Source organism: Atractosteus spatula, chromosome 3 (genome assembly GCF_055471065.1).
Source record: "Atractosteus spatula isolate fAtrSpa1 chromosome 3, fAtrSpa1.hap1, whole genome shotgun sequence".
Taxonomy (NCBI): domain Eukaryota; kingdom Metazoa; phylum Chordata; class Actinopteri; order Semionotiformes; family Lepisosteidae; genus Atractosteus; species Atractosteus spatula.
This window is the reverse complement of record NC_142708.1, coordinates 66,777,094-66,796,581: the sequence shown is the minus strand read 5'-3', so window position 1 is coordinate 66,796,581 and position 19,488 is coordinate 66,777,094. Positions and strand designations below refer to the sequence as shown.

The window sequence follows — 19,488 nt, the reverse complement described above, 5'->3', positions numbered from 1 at the left end:
AGTCAGACAGTGGCCACATGACAACGCCAGGGGGCGCTAGACTGGCTCAGTGTACAGAAGGACCACCGGACACAGCACGGACGCCACCATGTGGCCAAACGTAGCAGCTCTCTTCCCCACTGCTGAGTGAAGGAGCATACTGTCTAATAAAGCCAGCGGAAAACTGTAACCTACAGCAGTGCTGATGAAGCTGGTCTCCAGGGATAAAACTCGGGAATCCTGGGATTCCTTCAGATAAGCACGGAGGACTCCTCTCATGCCCAGGAACCCCTCCAGTGCCCTCGCCAGCCCCATCGTGAGCCAATGGGAACGGTCTCGAACCTCTGGCAGCTCACCTGGATGAAGTCCATGGACGGGTCCATGCTGGCCCAAGTCGTGGGGTACTGGCTATCCTGCATGGGCGGCAGGCCAGTCGGGGACCCCCAGAAGCAGGTCTCGGGGAACGAGCTGCGGAGAGACGGGGGGGGGCGGGGAGGATGAACAGGGGCACACAGGTGAGGACGAGCACACAGAGGGGGCGTGGCGCTGACCGGAGGTGTGGGAGCATCGTGACGAGCGCCCGGAAGATGGGGCGCAGCTTCCTGGGCTTCTGCCGCATGCCCTGGGACTCCTGCACTGCGGGCTGCTGGGAGGCCGCGGCCTCCGACTTCGCCTCCTTGCCCCCCTGGCTCGGGGCGTCGCCCGCCGTCCTCCCCGCTCCCTGGGGAGGGACCAGAACACCCATCACTGCTAGCCCACCGACCCACACGGCGAGACCGCGGGAGGGCCTCTAGCGCCCCATGCTGAGGGCACAGCTGCCATTCCCATGGTGCAGTTAACCGCAGCGGAGCCTCACGGGCGCCCCGTTTACCGAGTTGGATTCAAACCCGTGGAGCCCGTGGCACAGCGGTGCTCGACCAGTCCTGCTCATCACCTGGTACTCCCTCCAGCACGGGTCATCCCACCAGTAGAAGGTGTAGGGGATGTGCAGGGGGCCCCCGAGGACGCCCCTGGTGGAGAGGCGGCGCAGGGTGGTGAAGGGCAGTGGGGGCTGGACGGTCATGCTCTCCATGTCCACGGTCATCAGCACATTCCTGCAGGCACACGAGATCACACACTGGGCAGCAGCTCCCCTGGTGGGATTCTGGGATTAGATTTGTTTTAGGGAAGGAGCGTTTCTCTGGGAAAAGTACTGTACTCGAGAATTAGACACCTTACTGTACCATTTCCCCCGCTGGCAGTGGGAGCACAGCCAGGTCTGCCTGTGTCCAGTTCCTATAGCTGGGCTGTGGTCTCTGAGCCCTAGAAACAATACTGACAGGACATCCCACACCAACAGGCTGGAGAAACCAAGCCAGTCAAACACTATAGGGACCCAAAACACCTTTTTCCTAGGGGACTACAGAACACAAAGACAAGCCCGAGGACTAAAAGTCACAACAGGAGGTGCATCTTTACACAAAGGGTGGGGGGAGTGGGGAACAAACCGCACAGCCATGTTGAAACCAATATCGCAGTTTAAGAAAGAGATGACATCCTGGAAATCAATTAACTGCAACGGCCCAACAGGCCAGGTGGGCCCGACGGGCTCAGTCCTAGGCGCCGGAGAAGCGACTCACTGGTGCAGCAGCATGACGTGGTGGTGCTCCGGGTTGCAGTACAGCCTCTCCAGCAGCTCCTGCAGCAGGGGCGGCAGGCTCTCCCAGCGGCCCGACTCGGCCCAGCGCAGCTGCCAGTGGTAGGGCAGCAGGGTGTGGTGCCGGGGGCAGCCGGCGGTGAACTGGCAGGTGCCGTGCAGGAAGGCCACGCAGATGGGCGTGTCGGGCTCGGGGTGGGTGTGGTAGCGCTGGGGGTCCAGCTGCTCCATGGCCCAGGGGCCCAGCAGCGCGCCCAGGCAGGACAGGCCGCCCGGGACGCCCTCGGCCTCGCGCAGCCGCTGCTCCAGCTCGGCCTCGGCGCGCCGGGGCCGGCGGCGGGCCTGGGGCCGGTACAGCCGCTGCCGCCGGTGGAAGGAGCACAGCTGCGCCAGCTGCCGCCGCGCCTCGGCGCCGCCGTCCCCCAGCAGCTGCGGGGGCAGTGGCCAGCCGGCTGGCTGCACCGGCCTGCCGCCCCCTGCTGGCGGGGGCAGCACCTGCATGCCATCCCCACCAGGCGGGGGCACCTGCTGCCCCGGGAACTGGCCCCCACCACCCCACTGCTGCTGCGGCGGCGGCGGCGCCTGGTCCCAGGGCTGGGAGGGAGGACACACCAGCCGGCAGCTGGCGCTCGTGTAGCCCTGCGGGGGACCCGGCGCAGGGAGACCCTGTGGGGGCACGGGGCTGTCCAGGAGGGGGTGCAGGGCGCCAGTCGTCAGGTTCAGGCCGCCCCCAGGGGGGCCAGGAAGACTCCCATCACTCACAGACATCATCCAGCAGTGCTGCGAGGAAGAGGGGGCAGATCAGGCACAGACACTTAATACCCCCAAAAAATCTATGAATTGGCTTCATCACTCTGCTCTCCTCCCCACTGATAGCTGATGTGTGGTGAGTGTACTGGTGTACTATGGCTGCTGTCACATCATCCAGGTGGGGCTGCACATTGGTGGTGGTGGAGGGGATCCCCATTACCTGTAAAGCACTTTGAGTGGAGTGTCCAGAAAAGTGCTATATAAGTGTAAGCAATTATAAAACCAGGGGTATCAACTGACACGGGGGACACCCCACACCAACAGGCTGGGGTGAACCAAGTCTCCAGTGTCATAGGGGACCCAAAACACAAAGACAAGCCAAACCTTCTTTACACAAAGAGAGGTGGTGGTGTGAAACAAGCTGCCCAGCCATGCTGGTGAAGTCAACAGCCCCGTCTCTTTCATTGAAAGGACTGGATGAGATCCTGGGATCAATTACCTACCAAACCCCAGCCAAGGTGAGACAAAGGGCCTCCTTACTCACCCATTCCACTGGTCCAGAGGGACAAAGCTACCCGACTTCAACAGCATCGTCATGCGTGCAGAAGAGTGGAAAAGTTACAGGTACGATTGGGGCAGCGGTGAGGAGCCAGGGAAGGGCAGTTACCGCATCACAAGAGTGCCCCCTTGTGGGGTTGGGGGGGGGGGAATTCACACACTATTGTAGAAGAGCTTAATTAACCCACAGACCAGTTCCAGCCACTGGAGTAAGAAGCTGGACACAGAGGATGAGCGACCCCTTCAATAAGCATAATACACTAAATGACACGATGAGCGTGTTTAAGTTTCATCTAACAATACTGAGTAACTCTGTTCTTAGAATTACAAATAATTCCTTCCACTTCTCCCCTCCACCCCTACCAGTGTGCAACAGCAGCTACAGTGCACCAGTACACTCCCCACACACCAGCTCTCAGCAGGGACAAGAACAGAGCAGTGCAGATTAGGAGGACTGAGTGATAAAGGCCCATAACAGGAAATTTGGCCAGGACACCAGAGTCACACCCCTGCTCTTTTCCAGAGAGTCAGGACCCTGGGTCTCCATCTCATCTGAAGGATGGGACCTTTTTTTACAGTATCATATCCCCGTCACTGTACTGGGGCATTAGGACCCACACAGACTGCAGGGTGAGCACCCCTGCTGGCCCCACTAACACCTCTTCCAGCAGCAACCTTAGCTTTCCCAGGAGGTCTCCCATCCACCTGTTGGCAAATCCTCCTTTTGGCGCTAGGTGTTGCCCCACCTCCATCACCGGAGAGCCCCGCCCATACCACACACTGTACAAGCTGTAGACAGGCCAGGGCTGCGCCACACGTCAGGAGCTCACCCCACTCGCGTCCCGCACTGGTCGCCGCCGCCAACGGAGACAAGTCACGGGATTTCCACCGAGTGGAGCCGAGCAAAACAGCCCGTAAAAACACAAAATGTCACACTTTAAAAAAATCCTCTAACACTTCTCTGAGTTTTTTTTTAACAAAACAAAAAGAGTTGCTGTTTCACTAAGGAAAACCACAGCTGAGGCAGGGGCGGCTCCAGCAGCAGCGAACCGCGCACAGCGCACCCCAGCTCGGCTAGCGTCCTGTCGTCTCTCTCTGCGTCCCTCCGTGCCCGTGCGGCTCACGTGTAGCCGCCCTCCCCTGCTCGCTCTTTTATTGAGCCGGCTGGCGGCTGGGCGGGAGTTTCAATCTCTTCCCGGAGGTCTCGCGTCCCCGCCCTCGCAGACCTCTCGTGATCCCTTCTGAATGTGCGCACTTGGAGGCTCACGGAGGATCTGATTCAACGTCACAGCGACAAGGAGGGCGGCTGATTCCGGACACCCACCACTCTTTGCGTACAGACCCCCTTCCATCGCTCTCCCCCCAGATACCATTTCTGCAGACTGTGTCCCAGCCGGCCACAGGATCACAGTGCTGCACAATGTCTTTTTCTGTCATGTCTGGTTTTTCTCAGATCCTCGCACGCAAACCCAATGTCAGTTCGTTTATTTTTTCGGAAAACTGGGACTCGCATCCTTAGGTGTCTTCTGATGAGGTACCGGCGAACCGAATGAACTGCACTGCCGTCTTTTCCGAAATTAATATGGGCTTAGTTTGGACGTTTTACGGTAATGAGAAACTGGGCGGAGGCGTGGCTGCAGGACCCCAGAGGGGCAAAGGGGCTGAAACCAGGAAGCGACTGTTCAGCCCGGAGTGTTCACACTGTTCAGGCACGTGGTGCTTACTGTACATCAGTGTGGATATATTTCTGCTTTAAAAAGGTGGTTACTGAAGATCGGGGATCAGTGATTGTTTGCGTAAATCACATATTAAATAAGGTAAATGTTTAACACCTGGGTTACTACTGCTTAATACAACACAGCTGTCATACCTGGGCTACGACCTGGCTGAAGTGTGTAGCACATTTTTGCTGTGTTTACAAGTATTATTGCTGGAGGAAGTGCTGCCGCCTCTGTCTTTACCAGGCTTGATTACTGCAGTGCAGATGGGTGGATACTGAAAGACACTGGGACACTCTGGGAGACACTGGGACAATCAGAATGGCCTGGGAGACTCTGGGTCACTCTGGGAGACACTGGGACACTCAGAATGACCTGGGACAGTCTGGGACACTGGGAGACACAAGGACACTCAGAATGGCCTGGGAACAACAAGGACACTCAGATTGACCTGGGAGACACTGGGACACTCTGGGAGACACAAGGACACTCAGAATGGCCTGGGAGACACTGGGACACTCTGGGAGACACAAGGACACTCAGAATGGCCTGGGAGACACTGGGACACTCTGGGAGACACTGGGACAATCAGAATGGCCTGGGAGACTCTGGGTCACTCTGGGAGACACTGGGACACTCAGAATGACCTGGGACACTCTGGGACACTCTGGGAGACACAAGGACACTCAGAATGGCCTGGGAGACACTGGGACACTCTGGGAGACACAAGGACACTCAGAATGACCTGGGAGACAGAAGGACACTCAGAATGGCCTGGGAGACACTGGGACACTCTGGGAGACACAAGGACAATCAGAATGGCCTGGGAGACACTGGGACACTCAGAATGACCTGGGACACTCTGGGAGACACTGGGATACTCAGAATGACCTGGGAGGCACTGGGACACTCTGGGAGACACTGACCTGGGAGACTGGGGAGACTGGGAGACACTGGGACAATCAGAATGGCCTGGGAGACTCTGGGTCACTCTGGGAGACACTGGGACACTCAGAATGACCTGGGACACTCTGGGAGACACAAGGGCACTCAGAATGGCCTGGGAGACACTGGGACACTCTGGGAGACACAAGGACACTCAGAATGACCTGGGAAACACTGGGACACATAGAGGCACATGCACTCACAACAGTTCCCAGAAGCCAATGAACCTACTGACCTACTGTCTTTAGACTGTGGGAAGAATAGTGAAAACCATTCAGACACGAAACAATTACATGTACCTATGTCAAGAAACATGATGAACCCTTGGATGATGATGAAAAAAAGAGTTTTGAGGCTGCTAGAGCACCAGCAGGCAGCACTGTGACGACAGGCTCCTGCAGTCAGAGTCTCCAGTCAGGGAGCAGAGACAGCGGACAGGACTCAAGCCGCAGACTGGAGAGAGAAACTGCTCGCACTGTGTTGAGCTAGGGTGCCGGTTGGTTAATTCAGGTTAGCTCTAGAGATGTGGTGGGCCGTCGGTTTAGATGCAGGATCAATGTACTGTAGAAAGAAGCAGCACACTCTTGACACAGACAGTGTGTTTCTTACGGAAGACTTTATTCAGAATCTTTAGTTTACTGCAGAGAATTCTGTTACACAGACACATCGCTGTCTGTGCACCTGCTGTCGACTCAGCCAGCTCTCTGGCGCCACCCACTGTCCTCGCAGTGAGCAACCTCGTGTTTCTGTGTTTGTCTGTTCTGTCGCTTGGTTTATTTCTGCTTGTTTCACCTGGCGTAGAATCTCTGTCTGTTCATTGTATTACTCAGTACCTGTCTGTTGTCTGTCACTCTGTCTGTTGTCCATCATTGTCTATCTGTCTGTCCATCACTGTCTACCTGTCTGTCCTTCATTGTCTACCTGTCTGTCCATCACTGTCTACCTGTCTGTCCATCGTTGTTTACCTGTCCGTCCATCATTCTGTACCTGTCTGTCCATCATTCTGTACCTGTCTGTCCATCACTGTCTACCTGTCTGTCCTTCATTGTCTACCTGTCTGTCCATCACTGTCTACCTGTCTGTCCATCGTTGTTTACCTGTCCGTCCATCATTCTGTACCTGTCTGTCCATCATTCTGTACCTGTCTGTCCATCACTGTCTACCTGTCTGTCCATCATTCTGTACCTGTCTGTCCATCACTGTCTACCTGTCTGTCCATCATTCTGTACCTGTCTGTCCATCGTTGTGTACCTGTCCGTCCATCGTTCTGTACCTGTCAATGTCCGTCACCATCTACCTGTCTGTCCGTGTCTCTCTGTTAACAGCATCTCTGTGCTGAGCAGGAGTGTTTCTACAGCTACCTACAGCGAACAGGCTGGGTGCTTATATTAATGAAGTTCAGTTTCTATTTGTAAAGCAGGCAGGTACATTCAATAGAGGGCTGTAGTTTTCTCTTTTTTTTGCAAGACAGTAGAATAAGAATACAGGCAAAGTTGCAGGAAGTGCAATAGAGTCTATATACACGGTTCTGACCGCGGCACCAGCCGCACAGCCACTCCTGCGGCAGCTCTCCGGGGAGCGGACCCCTCGGGGGGTCTGGAGAGGGGCAGCCGCCCGGTCTGAGGGTCCCTGTCGCCCCGGCTCTCCTGCGCCTCTGCCACCCGGCCAGCGTGAGGAATCCCGACCCAGGCAGGGGAGGCAGGTCACCGAGATCGCAATCGGGACCCCCCCCCCCGTGCCCCCAGATATTACCCCAGCACAGTAAAGCCCCCCCCAGCCTGCTGCGATGACATTGGCATATGAGTCCGATCAGGAGGCGTTCCTCGTGCGCTCCGGCCAGTTTGGCTCAAGACTTTTCTTATTCACCCTCTCACGGGCCCAGTCCTCCTGCTCCCGAGCTACGAGCTACTCCTGAGAAGATAAATCACACGCCCGCCAGGACAGGAGACGCTGAAGGAGAGGGCAACACAGGGAACTTCAGACACGCCTCAGAGGAACAACACTGCACTACCACATACTGGAGAGTATGGCATGCACAGGACACAGTATGGTTAGTATAGGATGGCCTATTGAAACTGTACAATGGTGAAAATGTCACAAGGTGGCACAATGGGATTTGGTGAGATTCCAGCCTCGTGCAGCCTTGGACTGTCTGTCCACACATCTGAGCCAGCACGGACATGTAAGGTGGTCAAGCGGAGCTGCTGTAGCGCCCCCTGGTGGGCTCCGACGATGGTAACGCCCTGTGGTGTCCGTGGAATTGCCTTCCCCCTGGTCCCGCTTGCTCTGTTCTCCAGATCCCACTGCTCCAGGGGGCTCCGTTCGGAAAAGACGGCCGACGGCACAGCAGGAATGAGTCCAAACGGGACTGGGACCTGCGTGGTCTGGTCTCCCCGCCCCCCACACCCCCTACATGGGGATGGAGACAAGGTCAAGCCGGATTGATTCTCCTGTTGCAAAGGCATTAAGAGACCGCATCCGCACTGCGCACATGTCCAGCAGGAAACCGGTCTCACACCAGATTAAGGATGTCGGTGTGCGCCGTCTCATTCGGATCGAGCCAGGACCGTGTGCGCCATGGGATTCTGCACCGCGACTGACGCAATCGCTGGATTGACTGCATTGCCGCCCAGCGGAGAAGGAACGTGGGCTGCTGGTGCCCTAAAGTGGCCATTTCCACACACAGGGGTCCCAGATGAAGCAGCAGATACTGCCCCCCCAGAATCTGAAACGTTCAGCTCTTGATTTGAGCATTTTGTTCATCCTTCAAAAGCCTGCTGACGAAGGCAACCACAGGAGACTGCCAGGAGATGCAAGTGGATGCCAAGAGTGGTAGGGGTCTGCAACAAGTTACCGCAGACGCATGGGCAAGCCTCATTCCCTGGGGTCCTTTAAGAAAGGACTGGTTGAAGAGGTCTACAATCCACTGAGACACCAAACGAACCGGACGGATCTCTTCTTGTTTGTGATGTTCCTGAAAGTCTTACATAATTCATGAATTTATTCTCCTGTGTCTCCCGAGCAAGTGACAATAGATGAGATGTCTGTTGTGCGTGAAATTAAGATACAGAGGGACAATACTCTATCCAGTTACAGACATAAGCAGAGGTCTTCTACTCTCCTACCTTGATTATGTCTGTACGCGTAATTCTGTCTGGAGGAATAAAAGGATCGTTGTAGTAAATGCTAAAAAGTACTAAAAGGTTAAAAGAGGCCACCACTCTGCTGTGGTCCACCCACTTACCATCCAAAATCTGAACCACACTGATTCTGGAATTGAACAGTAACAATGATACTTACAATCTTTTACTCCTGCTGCTCCTCGGTAGGATATACACCGCACATGTGCAGTATGTGCTGATAGAAATGAACGTCTCATTCTTGAGACGCTGTCCCTTTAAAGAGTGGGAGAAGGGAAGAGGTGTTGGTCTCAAAGTCAAGGCCACACCCATTACAGGCTGACAGTCCACGCCCCCTCCTCAACCACGCCCTCCTCCTTAAAGGGAAACGCACAAGCAAATTAAGGAAGACTGAGCTGAGAATCCATCATTTTTTTTATGTCAGTCCTGGGATCAGGATGCTGTGGAATAGGTGTGGGGGCTAAAATGACCCCAAATCCCCTTCCTCTCTCTTGTTCATGTTAGCAGTTTCCTGTTCCACCATGTTCCCCTGATTCCCAAACCTATCTTCTCAACGACAAATGAATGTTTCTCTTTCGTTCTTGTTGTCCGAGAGGAAAAGTTTCCCCAGTGTACACTTTGTCATTTACAGTTTCTTGTGTCGGTAATTGTTTCATTTTTCTTATATTCTTATAAATATGTATATATCTTAGTACTGGAAGCGCAATGCTTAAAGACATGCTTAGGTTATAGAAGAGCTGAAGAGCTGATGGCCTCTCATCTGCCTCGTGGCCCCCTGCTCCATTCTCCTCTGTCTCTTCCGGTCCCTTCTCCCACACTCTTGCTGCTCCTCCTCCCTGCCCGCCTCCTGCTCTCTCCTCACGCGCGGGCCTCCTTCTTGGAGTGGGGCTTGTTCCCAAGAAGAGAGTCGATTTCGCTCACGGTCTGCGGAGACAGCTGAGACAGGACCTGAAGCAGACAGAGACAGAGGCTGCTCGTTCACCTTGAGTGCGTGAGAACGGACGTTACCTCACAAGCTCACAAGTGCTGGGGGGTCTGAGCTGCTCCTGCCCGTGCCCGTGCCCGTGCCCACTGCCAGGCGGTGAACCAGAGACACTGCTGCGACACTGCTGAGGGTGAGGTGCCCCAAGACCACGCCCGGCTCTTACCCGTATGGAGCCCAGATTCTCGATGAGTTGCTCAGTGTTGGAGACCCCCAGCAGGACAGAGCTGACCCCCTCACTGCGCAGACACCAGGCTGAGGGAGACAACGAGAGCACTGAGCACACAGCTCTGCAGCAGCTACACACAACACTGCAGCATCTACACACACAGCACTGCAGCACCTACACACACAGCACTGCAGCATCTACACACACAGCACTGCAGCAGCTACACACAGCACTGCAGCACCTATACGCACAGCACTGCAGCACCTACACACAGCACTGCAGCATCTACACACAGCACTGCAGCACCTACACACAGCACTGCAGCATCTACACACAGCACTGCAGCACCTACACACACAGCACTGCAGCATCTACACACAGCACTGCAGCACCTACACACAGCACTGCAGCATCTACACACAGCACTGCAACATCTACACACACAGCACTGCAGCACCTATACGCACATCACTGCAGCACCTACACACACAGCACTGCAGCATCTACACACAGCACTGCAGCATCTACACACACAGCACTACAGCACCTACACACAGCACTGCAGCATCTACACACAGTTCTGCAGCATCTACACACACAGCACTGCAGCACCTACACACACAGCACTGCAGCATCTACACACACAGCACTGCAGCACCTACACACAGCACTGCAGCATCTACACAGACAACACTGCAGCACCTACACACACAGCACTGCAGCATCTACACACACAGCAGTGCAGCATCTACACACAGCACTGCAGCACCTACACACAGCACTGCAGCATCTACACACACAGCACTGCAGCACCTACACACAGCACTGCAGCATCTACACAGACAACACTGCAGCACCTACACACACAGCACTGCAGCATCTACACACAGCACTGCAGCATCTACACACACAACACTGCAGCACCTACACACACAGCACTGCAGCATCTACACACACAGCACTGCAGCACCTACACACACAGCACTGCAGCATCTACACACAGCACTGCAGCATCTACACACACAGCACTGCAGCACCTACACACACAGCACTGCAGCATCTACACACAGCACTGCAGCACCTACACACACAGCACTGCAGCATCTACACACACAGCACTGCAGCATCTACACAGACAACACTGCAGCATCTACACACAGCACTGCAGCATCTACACACAGTTCTGCAGCATCTACACACAGCAGTGCAGCATCTACACACACAACACTGCAGCACCTACACACACAGCACTGCAGCATCTACACACACAGCACTGCAGCACCTACACACAGCACTGCAGCATCGACACACACAGCACTGCAGCACCTACACACACAGCACTGCAGCATCTACACACACAGCACTGCAGCACCTACACACACAGCACTGCAGCATCTACACACAGCACTGCAGCATCTACACACACAGCACTGCAATATCTACACACAGCACTGCAGCATCTACACACACAGCACTGCAGCATCTAAATACACAGCACTGCAGCATCTACACACAAAACTGCAGCATCTAAATACACAGCACTGCAGCATCTACACACAGCACTGCAGCATCTAAATACACAGCACTGCAGCACCTACAAATAGCACTGCAGCACCTACACACAAAGCTCTGCAGCATCTACACACACAGCACTACAGCATGTACACACACAGCCACACACATCACTGCAGCACCTACACACAGCACTGCAGCATCTACACACACAACACTGCAGCACCTACACACACAGCACTACAGCACCTACACACACAGCACTGCAGAACCTACACACACAGCACTACAGCACCTACACACACAGCACTGCAATATCTACACACAGCACTGCAGCACCTACACACACAGCACTGCAGCATCTACACACAGCACTGCAGCATCTAAATACACAGTACTGCAGCACTTACACACAAAGCTCTGCAGCATCTACACACACAGCACTGCAGCATGTACACACACAGCACTGCAGCACGTACACACACAGCACTGCAGCACCTACACACAAAGCTCTGCAGCATCTACACACACAGCACTGCAGCATCTACACACACAGCACTGCAGCACCTACACACAGCACTGCAGCATCTACACACAGCAGTGCAGCACCTACAGTACAAACAAAGCTCTGCAGCATCTACACACACAGCACTGCAGCATCTACACACACAGCACTGCAGCACCTACACACAGCTCTGCAGCATCTACACACACAGCACTGCAGCACCTACACACAGCACTGCAGCATCTACACACACAGCACTGCAGCAACTACACACACAGCACTGCAGCACCTACACACACAGCACTGCAGCACCTATACACAACTCTGCAGCACCTACACACAGCACTGCAGCATCTACACACACAGCACTGCAGCATCTACACACACAGCACTGCAGCCTTAGAGCCACTGAGATTGTTCAGAGTCACACTCTCATTGTCACTGAGGGTCACTTTGAGGCCCTACCAATGGCCAGCTGTGCAGCTGTACAGCCCAGCCGATCCGCCAGCAGGTGCAGCTCCTTGATCTTGGCCAGCTGCCGGCGCCCCTCCTCACTGGTCACCTTCTCCTTCAGCCACTGATAGCCCTACACAGAGGAGAGTCAGGGAGGAGGCAGCGCTGGAGTCTCAGTGTCGGGGTCTCAGTATGTGTCAGTGTGTTGGGGTCTCAGTTTGTGTCGGGGTCTCAGTCTGTGTCGGTGTGTCGGGGTCTCAGTCTGCGTCAGTGTGTTGGGGTCTCAGTCTGTGTCGGTGTGTTGGGGTCTCAGTCTGTGTCGGTGTGTCGGGGTCTCAGTCTGTGTCGGTGTGTCGGGGTCTCAGTCTGCGTCAGTGTGTCGGGGTCTCAGTCTGTGTCGGTGTGTCGGGGTCTCAGTCTGCGTCAGTGTGTTGGGGTCTCAGTCTGCGTCAGTGTGTTGGGGTCTCAGTCTGTGTCGGTTTGTCGGGCTCTCAGTCAGTGTTGGTGTGTTGGGGTCTCAGTCTGTGTCGGTGTGTCGGGGTCTCAGTCTGCGTCAGTGTGTTGGGGTCTCAGTCTGTGTCGGTTTGTCGGGCTCTCAGTCAGTGTTGGTGTGTTGGGGTCTCAGTCTGTGTCGGTGTGTTGGGGTCTCAGTCTGTGTCGGTTTGTCGGGCTCTCAGTCAGTGTTGGTGTGTTGGGGTCTCAGTCTGTGTCGGTGTGTCGGGGTCTCAGTCTGCGTCAGTGTGTTGGGGTCTCAGTCTGCGTCAGTGTGTTGGGGTCTCAGTCTGTGTCGGTTTGTCGGGCTCTCAGTCAGTGTTGGTGTGTTGGGGTCTCAGTCTGTGTCGGTGTGTCGGGGTCTCAGTCTGCGTCAGTGTGTTGGGGTCTCAGTCTGTGTCGGTTTGTCGGGCTCTCAGTCAGTGTTGGTGTGTTGGGGTCTCAGTCTGTGTCGGTGTGTTGGGGTCTCAGTCTGTGTCGGTTTGTCGGGCTCTCAGTCAGTGTTGGTGTGTTGGGGTCTCAGTCTGTGTCGGTGTGTTGGGGTCTCAGTCTGTGTCGGTTTGTCGGGCTCTCAGTCAGTGTTGGTGTGTTGGGGTCTCAGTCTGTGTCGGTGTGTTGGGGTCTCAGTCTGTGTCGGTTTGTCGGGGTCTCAGTCAGTGTTGGTGTGTTGGGGTCTCAGTCTGTGTCTGTATATCGGGGTCTCACCTTCATGGCGGCTCGAGAGCAGTCTGGGACGCCCTCACTGTACTTTCCCGTGATCAGGCCGCAGGCCAGTGGAGACCAGGTCATCGCGCCCACCCCTGGCAGCCAGACAGACAGACAGACACACAGGATGACATGGCCGTCCGGAGCCTCCCACAGCGCCCGCGCCCTCGCCCACGGCACAGCCACCCACCGATCTTATGGTAGAGCTCAGGCAGCTGCACCTCCACCTTGTCCCTCTGGAAGTAGTGATACTCCGCCTGCTCACAGACCGGAGGGATCAGATTGAACTGCCGCGCCACAGAGTACGCCTCCTGGTGGTCGGAGGGAGAAACACAGTTTAGCACAGCCAGCTGTGGCAGTGGTGGCAAAATTACATCGAAAGAGAGATTACAGATGAGATCAGAAGATAAGACAAGACTCTGGTTCCCTTGTAAGACAAGACTGTTATTGCTTATAAGACCCTGATCATCCTGTATAAGACAAGATCCAGTGCTTATAAGGCTCTTATTTTCTTCTAAGAAAATTATAAGACTATTATAAGGCTGTTGCTTACAAGTCTGATCATCTTATAAGACGAGACTACTATTGCTTAAAAGACTCTGATCATCTTATATGACAAGACTCCCCAGGATACGTACAGCAAGGCATCTTGCATCCTGTTAAACACGAAGTGTTCGACTGACGACAGCACGCAGCGATCTCACTCTGGGCGAACAATGATTGGATATTATTATTGAGCAACGTATCTGTTCAGCTATAAATTGTAACTAATTGTTTTATTAATCACAGTTCTACTGTCTAAGTTGTTTTGAAAGTGATGAATTAATGATGATCTATAATCCCTGCAGCAGTGGCACTGGAATCCTCTGGTATGTAAAACAATACAATAGTACAGCGAAACCTTTCTGATATCCTCCTGCCTTTCCGCCCAGACCCTGACTCCTCAGTCACACTAGATTGCAGGTCCTCAGGGGCCAGGAGGGGTCCCTGCAGAATTCGGAATGAAAGACCAATACAGTGGCACCCCCTTGTGGCCAGAGACTGCATATGCACTCTTTGCAGCTGTTGTCAGATTTGGATCACTCAGCAACACTGGTCCAGATTCAACTGGCTTATCGTTCGGCTGGACCAGATCAAAGCACAGATCACAAAAAGCTCAAGCTCCTCCCAGTAAACCCAGTGTGGCGCTATGGTCTCACCATGATCTCCATGGCACTCCAACGGGAGGTGCCCCAGTACATGGCCATGCCCTGGTTGATCACGAAGGTCATGGCCCGCACCACCTCTGAAACAGACATTCACACGACACTCTTACCACAGGGGTATAGCATACAGCAGTACCATCTGTGCGTTAACACCAATATTTACTCCTTCGATAACTGACTGCAAGAAACACAGTATGGCTGATTAATTGACACAATTAATAATACACACTGACTGACCTTCCATCGGGCTGTTGGCATCAGTACGGTTGGCAAACACAATGTCCACATACTCCAGCTGCAGCCTGGACAGTGATCCCTTCAGCCCTGTAGACAGCAGTTCTGTGTCAGTTCACACTCCCAACACAAACACTCACCCCACTGGTGTACAAGAGAACATGTGCCCATTACAGTCTCTCTCCTCTCACACTCACCCTGAATTCACCAGCACACACACACTGTCACACCTGACTGTACTGTAGACACTGCTAGAGCCACTGCTGTCCCTCTCCTCTCACACTCACCCTGAATTCACCAGCACACACACACACTGTCACACCTGACTGTACTGTAGACACTGCTAGAGCCACTGCTGTCCCTCTCCTCTCACACTCCCCCTGAATTTACCAGCACACACACACTGTCACACCTGACTGTACTGAATACACTGCTAGAGCCACTGCTGTCCCTCTCCTCTCACACTCCCCCTGAATTCACCAGCACACACACACACTGTCACACCTGACTGTACTGTAGACACTGCTAGAGCCACTGCTGTCCCTCTCCTCTCACACTCACCCTGAATTCACCAGCACACACACACACTGTCACACCTGACTGTACTGTAGACACTGCTAGAGCCACTGCTACTGCTGTCCCTCTCTTTACACAGTTTTACTGTTTAAGATGTAATGTAGGTGGAGACTTGTTACCTTCAATGATGTGCTTCCTGGACAGTCCTCTCTCTGTCTCCGCCCTGGTGGACAAAAGAAGATATGTTAACAATTTGTATTCACATATTTTGTTGTTAGTGAACTTCATAGCAATAATGATATTCACGTCATATCCACATATGTATCATTGCAAATGTATATTTGGATACAGCAACAGTATACTAGCCTAACAAGTTCTTCATTAATGCTTTGTCTCTTGTTTGAGCACCTACATGGATACTTAAAATAACATTTTATAATTAAAACAAATGTTTTGTCCTTGTTTTTTTGAGATCCACGTTGCTAATGAACAAACATTGCTTTTTCTGAAGTGTTTATGAAGTTATTCACAGATGCTGACAGCTGAACAAAGAGCTAATGTTTCAATAGATTGGCTGTTGTATTAATCAGAGACACTCATGACCACTGTCTATTCACCCTGGGACTCTGCACAGAGCCTGACAGGAGAGTGAGGACTGTGCACACCCTCCTCTGACACCCCCTGTCAGATCACTCACCCTGGGACTCTGCACAGAGCCTGACAGGAAAACAGGTGCTGACTTCACCAAATTATCCCTGGTCATCACCTGCAGAATCCTAGTCACAGTTAGCAAATGACTGGCCTGGAACCCACAACCTCTGGATCAAAGGCCTAAACCTGGACGGACCTGAGGCCTTACAGGTTGAGCCATGTTCCTGAATACAGCAGCAGAAAGGTGGGTTAGGAAAGGGGTGATTTCCTAATCTCGGTTTTCAGTAAGTACAACAGTGACGGACTTACTGTCCTCCCCAGTAAATCTTGGTGGTGACCACGAAACTGGAGCGCCTGCAAAAGGGAGAGAGAGATTCACACATGGGACAGCGGTGCTGTGAACTGGGACACAGACACAGAGAGCCAGACTGTGGGAGTGGGGCCCTGGGCCCAGATGAGTCCAGCTGTGTTCATGTGTGCCAACATGTGCATGATTAAAAATCACAGATACCCCTGTAGCTTGTTAGGGTAGAATCAGGCGTTATACACTAATAATAGTAATAAAGCAGGGAAAGGTCCATCGTTTCAAGTGATTCTGTGTGTCAGTCTGTACCTTGAGCTCCAACAGTGAATGTCCCAGGCACACAGCCTCTCCCTGGGCCATGGAGAGTCAGATATTCTGATGGCTTCAATCATTTTCTTTAGGGCAGGAAAGTGCTGTGTCTGTTAGAATGACAGTTTCTCAGCCCCTAGTCCTAGGCTTGAGGCTGGACTGGGGTACCTTCTGTGAGGAGTGTGCATGTTCCCTGCATGTCTGTGTAGGTTTTCTCCAAGTGCTACCATTCCTTCTCACAGTCCGGAGACAGGATGGCCAAGAGGCTGTGTGTGTGTGTGCGTGTGAGTATATGTCTGCATGCGTGCGTGTGTCTGCGTGCACGCCTTGCGACGTAGTGGCGTCTGATCTTCCCACCTCGCTCCCAGTGTTTTCGGGATGTGCCATGAACCTCAGTGGGAATAATCGGCTTTCCGATAAGGAATGGACGGATCAGTCGGTTTTATTACCTCCATCCTTTCTTCTTGATTATATTCCCCAGGGTGACTTCAGCTCTGGAGAGAGAGAGGAGGGAGTGAGGGAGAGAGATGGACAGGGAGGAGAGAGAGAGTGGGTGAGAAAACGGGAGAGCAGAGAGAGGGAGAAAGACTGTGAAGCCACCACTCTGTCTGACGCTTCACACACTCTGACACCACAGGGCTACGGATGTTGCTTTGTCTTTCGCCAACAGTAAATCCTACAGTTCCACCTCCCAGCACTAGATGGCAGTATAGTATAACCTGTCCCCTATTCCCCCTGGAAGCAAGCTTACAGCCGCTCAGATAGGATACTGAATTAATCATGCAGTTAACTGAGACTGTGTCGGGGGCAGACTCACCTCCCAGAGGCGTACACCTCCGCCGTGTCAAAAAGATTCACGCCGCTCTCGTACGCGATTGTCATCAGGCTCTCCGCCATCTGCACAACAGACAGGGCGGACTGTCAGAGAGTCGGTGTTTCTGTCAGTATGTCAGTCAGACAGTGTCGATGTGTCAGTCAGAGAGACAGTCAGAGTTAGTATGTCTGTCAGAGTGTCGGACAGAGTGACAGTCAGTGAGTTTGTCAGTGTCGGTGTGTCTGTTAGAGTTTCAGTCAGACAGTGTCAATGTGTCAGTCATTGACAGTCGGAGTGTCAGTGTATCAGTCAATCAATATGCCAGGGTGTCAGTGAGTCAATCAGATTTTCAGTGTGTCTTAGTATATCTGTCAGTGTTTCTGTCAGTATGTCAGTCAGACAGGGTGTCATTGTGTCAGTCAGACTGTCAGACAGAGAGTCAGTGTGTCCATCAGTGTCAGTCAGACAGAGTGTCATTGTGTCAGTCAGAGTGTCAGACAGAGTCAGTGTGTCTGTCAGTGTCAGTCAGAGTGTCATTGTGTCACTCAGAGTGTCAGACAGAGTCAGTGTGTCTGTCAGTGTCAGTCAGACAGAGTGTCATTGTGTCAGTCAGAGTGTCAGACAGAGTGTCATCGTGTCAGTCAGAGTGTCAGACAGAGTCAGTGTGTCTGTCAGTGTCAATCAGAGTGTCAGAGTCAGTGTGTCTGTCAGTGTCAGTCAGAGTGTCATTGTGTCAGTCAGAGTGTCAGACAGAGTCAGTGTCTGTCAGTGTCAGTCAGAGTGTCATTGTGTCAGTCAGACTGCCAGACAGAGAGTCAGTGTGTCAGTCAGAGTGTCATTGTGTCACTCAGAGTGTCAGACAATCAGTGTGTCTGTCAGTGTCAGTCAGACAGAGTGTCATTGTGTCAGTCAGAGTGTCAGACAGAGTGTCATCGTGTCAGTCAGAGTGTCAGACAGAGTCAGTGTGTCTGTCAGTGTCAGTCAGAGTGTCATTGTGTCAGTCAGAATGTCAGACAGAGAGTCAGTGTGTCTGTCAGTGTCAGTCAGACAGAGTGTCATTATGTCAGTCAGAGTGTCAGAGTGTCAGTTTCTTAGTGTGTCAGAGTGTCAGCTGATATGTCAGTCTACTCACTCACCTCGTCAGAGATCTGGGAGCCGAAGGTGACCCAGGTGCCTGGACATGAACAGGAAACACAGTGGGGTGAGTGAGGAGTGGAGAGGGTGGCACAGCTGGAAAACTAACGACACTGGTGTCTCAGAGCAGCTGGAGCAGAGGCTGCAGCCTGTCAGGTGTCACCAGCAGCCACAGGTCTGATGGAGGAGAGCCAACACATCTCCAACTATATTACTATGTTATAGACTATTCCTTTATCTCCACCTTACCCCACAGAAGGAAACAGGTCTTTTAATCTCCTGCAGCTGGTAAAACCTGGAGTGGATCGAACTGCTGTGGAACAGGAATCGGATCTTTCTTCGTGAAGTGAGTATGATTGTGATTATTAGAGACATCTGAATAAGGCAGCACTGTCCCCAGCCACACCCCTTCTCTGGCTGTTCCAGTCTCCATCCACACTCCCTCCCTGGCTGTTTGAGTCCCCAGCCACACCCCCTCCCTGGATGTTCAAGTCCACAGCCACACTCCCTCCCTGGCTGTTCCAGTCTCTAGATGCCCCATCCCTGGCTATTCCAGTCTCCAGCCACACCCCCTCCCTCATTATTCCAGTCCCCAGCCACACCCCTTCCTTCGCTGTTCCAGTCCCCAGTCACACCCCTTCCTTCGCTATTCCAGTCCCCAGTCACACCCCTTCCTTCGCTATTCCGCTCCCCAGTCACACCCCTTCCTTCGCTGTTCCAGTCCCCAGCCACACTCCCTCCTTCGCTTTTCCAGTCTCCAGTCACACCTCCTACAAC

At 53.4% G+C, this 19,488-nt stretch overlaps 1 protein-coding gene across 2 annotated transcripts in view; it reads right to left on the bottom strand.

Moving 5' to 3' along the window:
* Positions 1–6,183: 6,183 nt before the first annotated feature.
* Positions 6,184–19,488, bottom strand: part of LOC148838287 (voltage-gated potassium channel subunit beta-3) — a 30,090-nt gene continuing 16,785 nt past the window's right edge. Inside the window, exons 3-14 of one of the 2 annotated variants that reach the window (XM_088910052.1) lie at positions 18,714–18,751; positions 17,581–17,660; positions 17,213–17,257; positions 16,460–16,504; positions 15,679–15,722; positions 14,987–15,073; positions 14,744–14,829; positions 13,735–13,855; positions 13,545–13,639; positions 12,360–12,480; positions 9,875–9,963; positions 6,184–9,674 (exon numbers count right to left, since the gene is read on the bottom strand). In XM_088910052.1, the coding sequence (XP_088766178.1) occupies positions 9,585–9,674; positions 9,875–9,963; positions 12,360–12,480; positions 13,545–13,639; positions 13,735–13,855; positions 14,744–14,829; positions 14,987–15,073; positions 15,679–15,722; positions 16,460–16,504; positions 17,213–17,257; positions 17,581–17,660; positions 18,714–18,751 (941 nt within the window). In that variant the 3' untranslated portion in view covers positions 6,184–9,584. The remainder of the gene's footprint in view (positions 9,675–9,874; positions 9,964–12,359; positions 12,481–13,544; positions 13,640–13,734; positions 13,856–14,743; positions 14,830–14,986; positions 15,074–15,678; positions 15,723–16,459; positions 16,505–17,212; positions 17,258–17,580; positions 17,661–18,713; positions 18,752–19,488) is intronic. The other variant, XM_088910053.1, reaches the window with a different exon arrangement.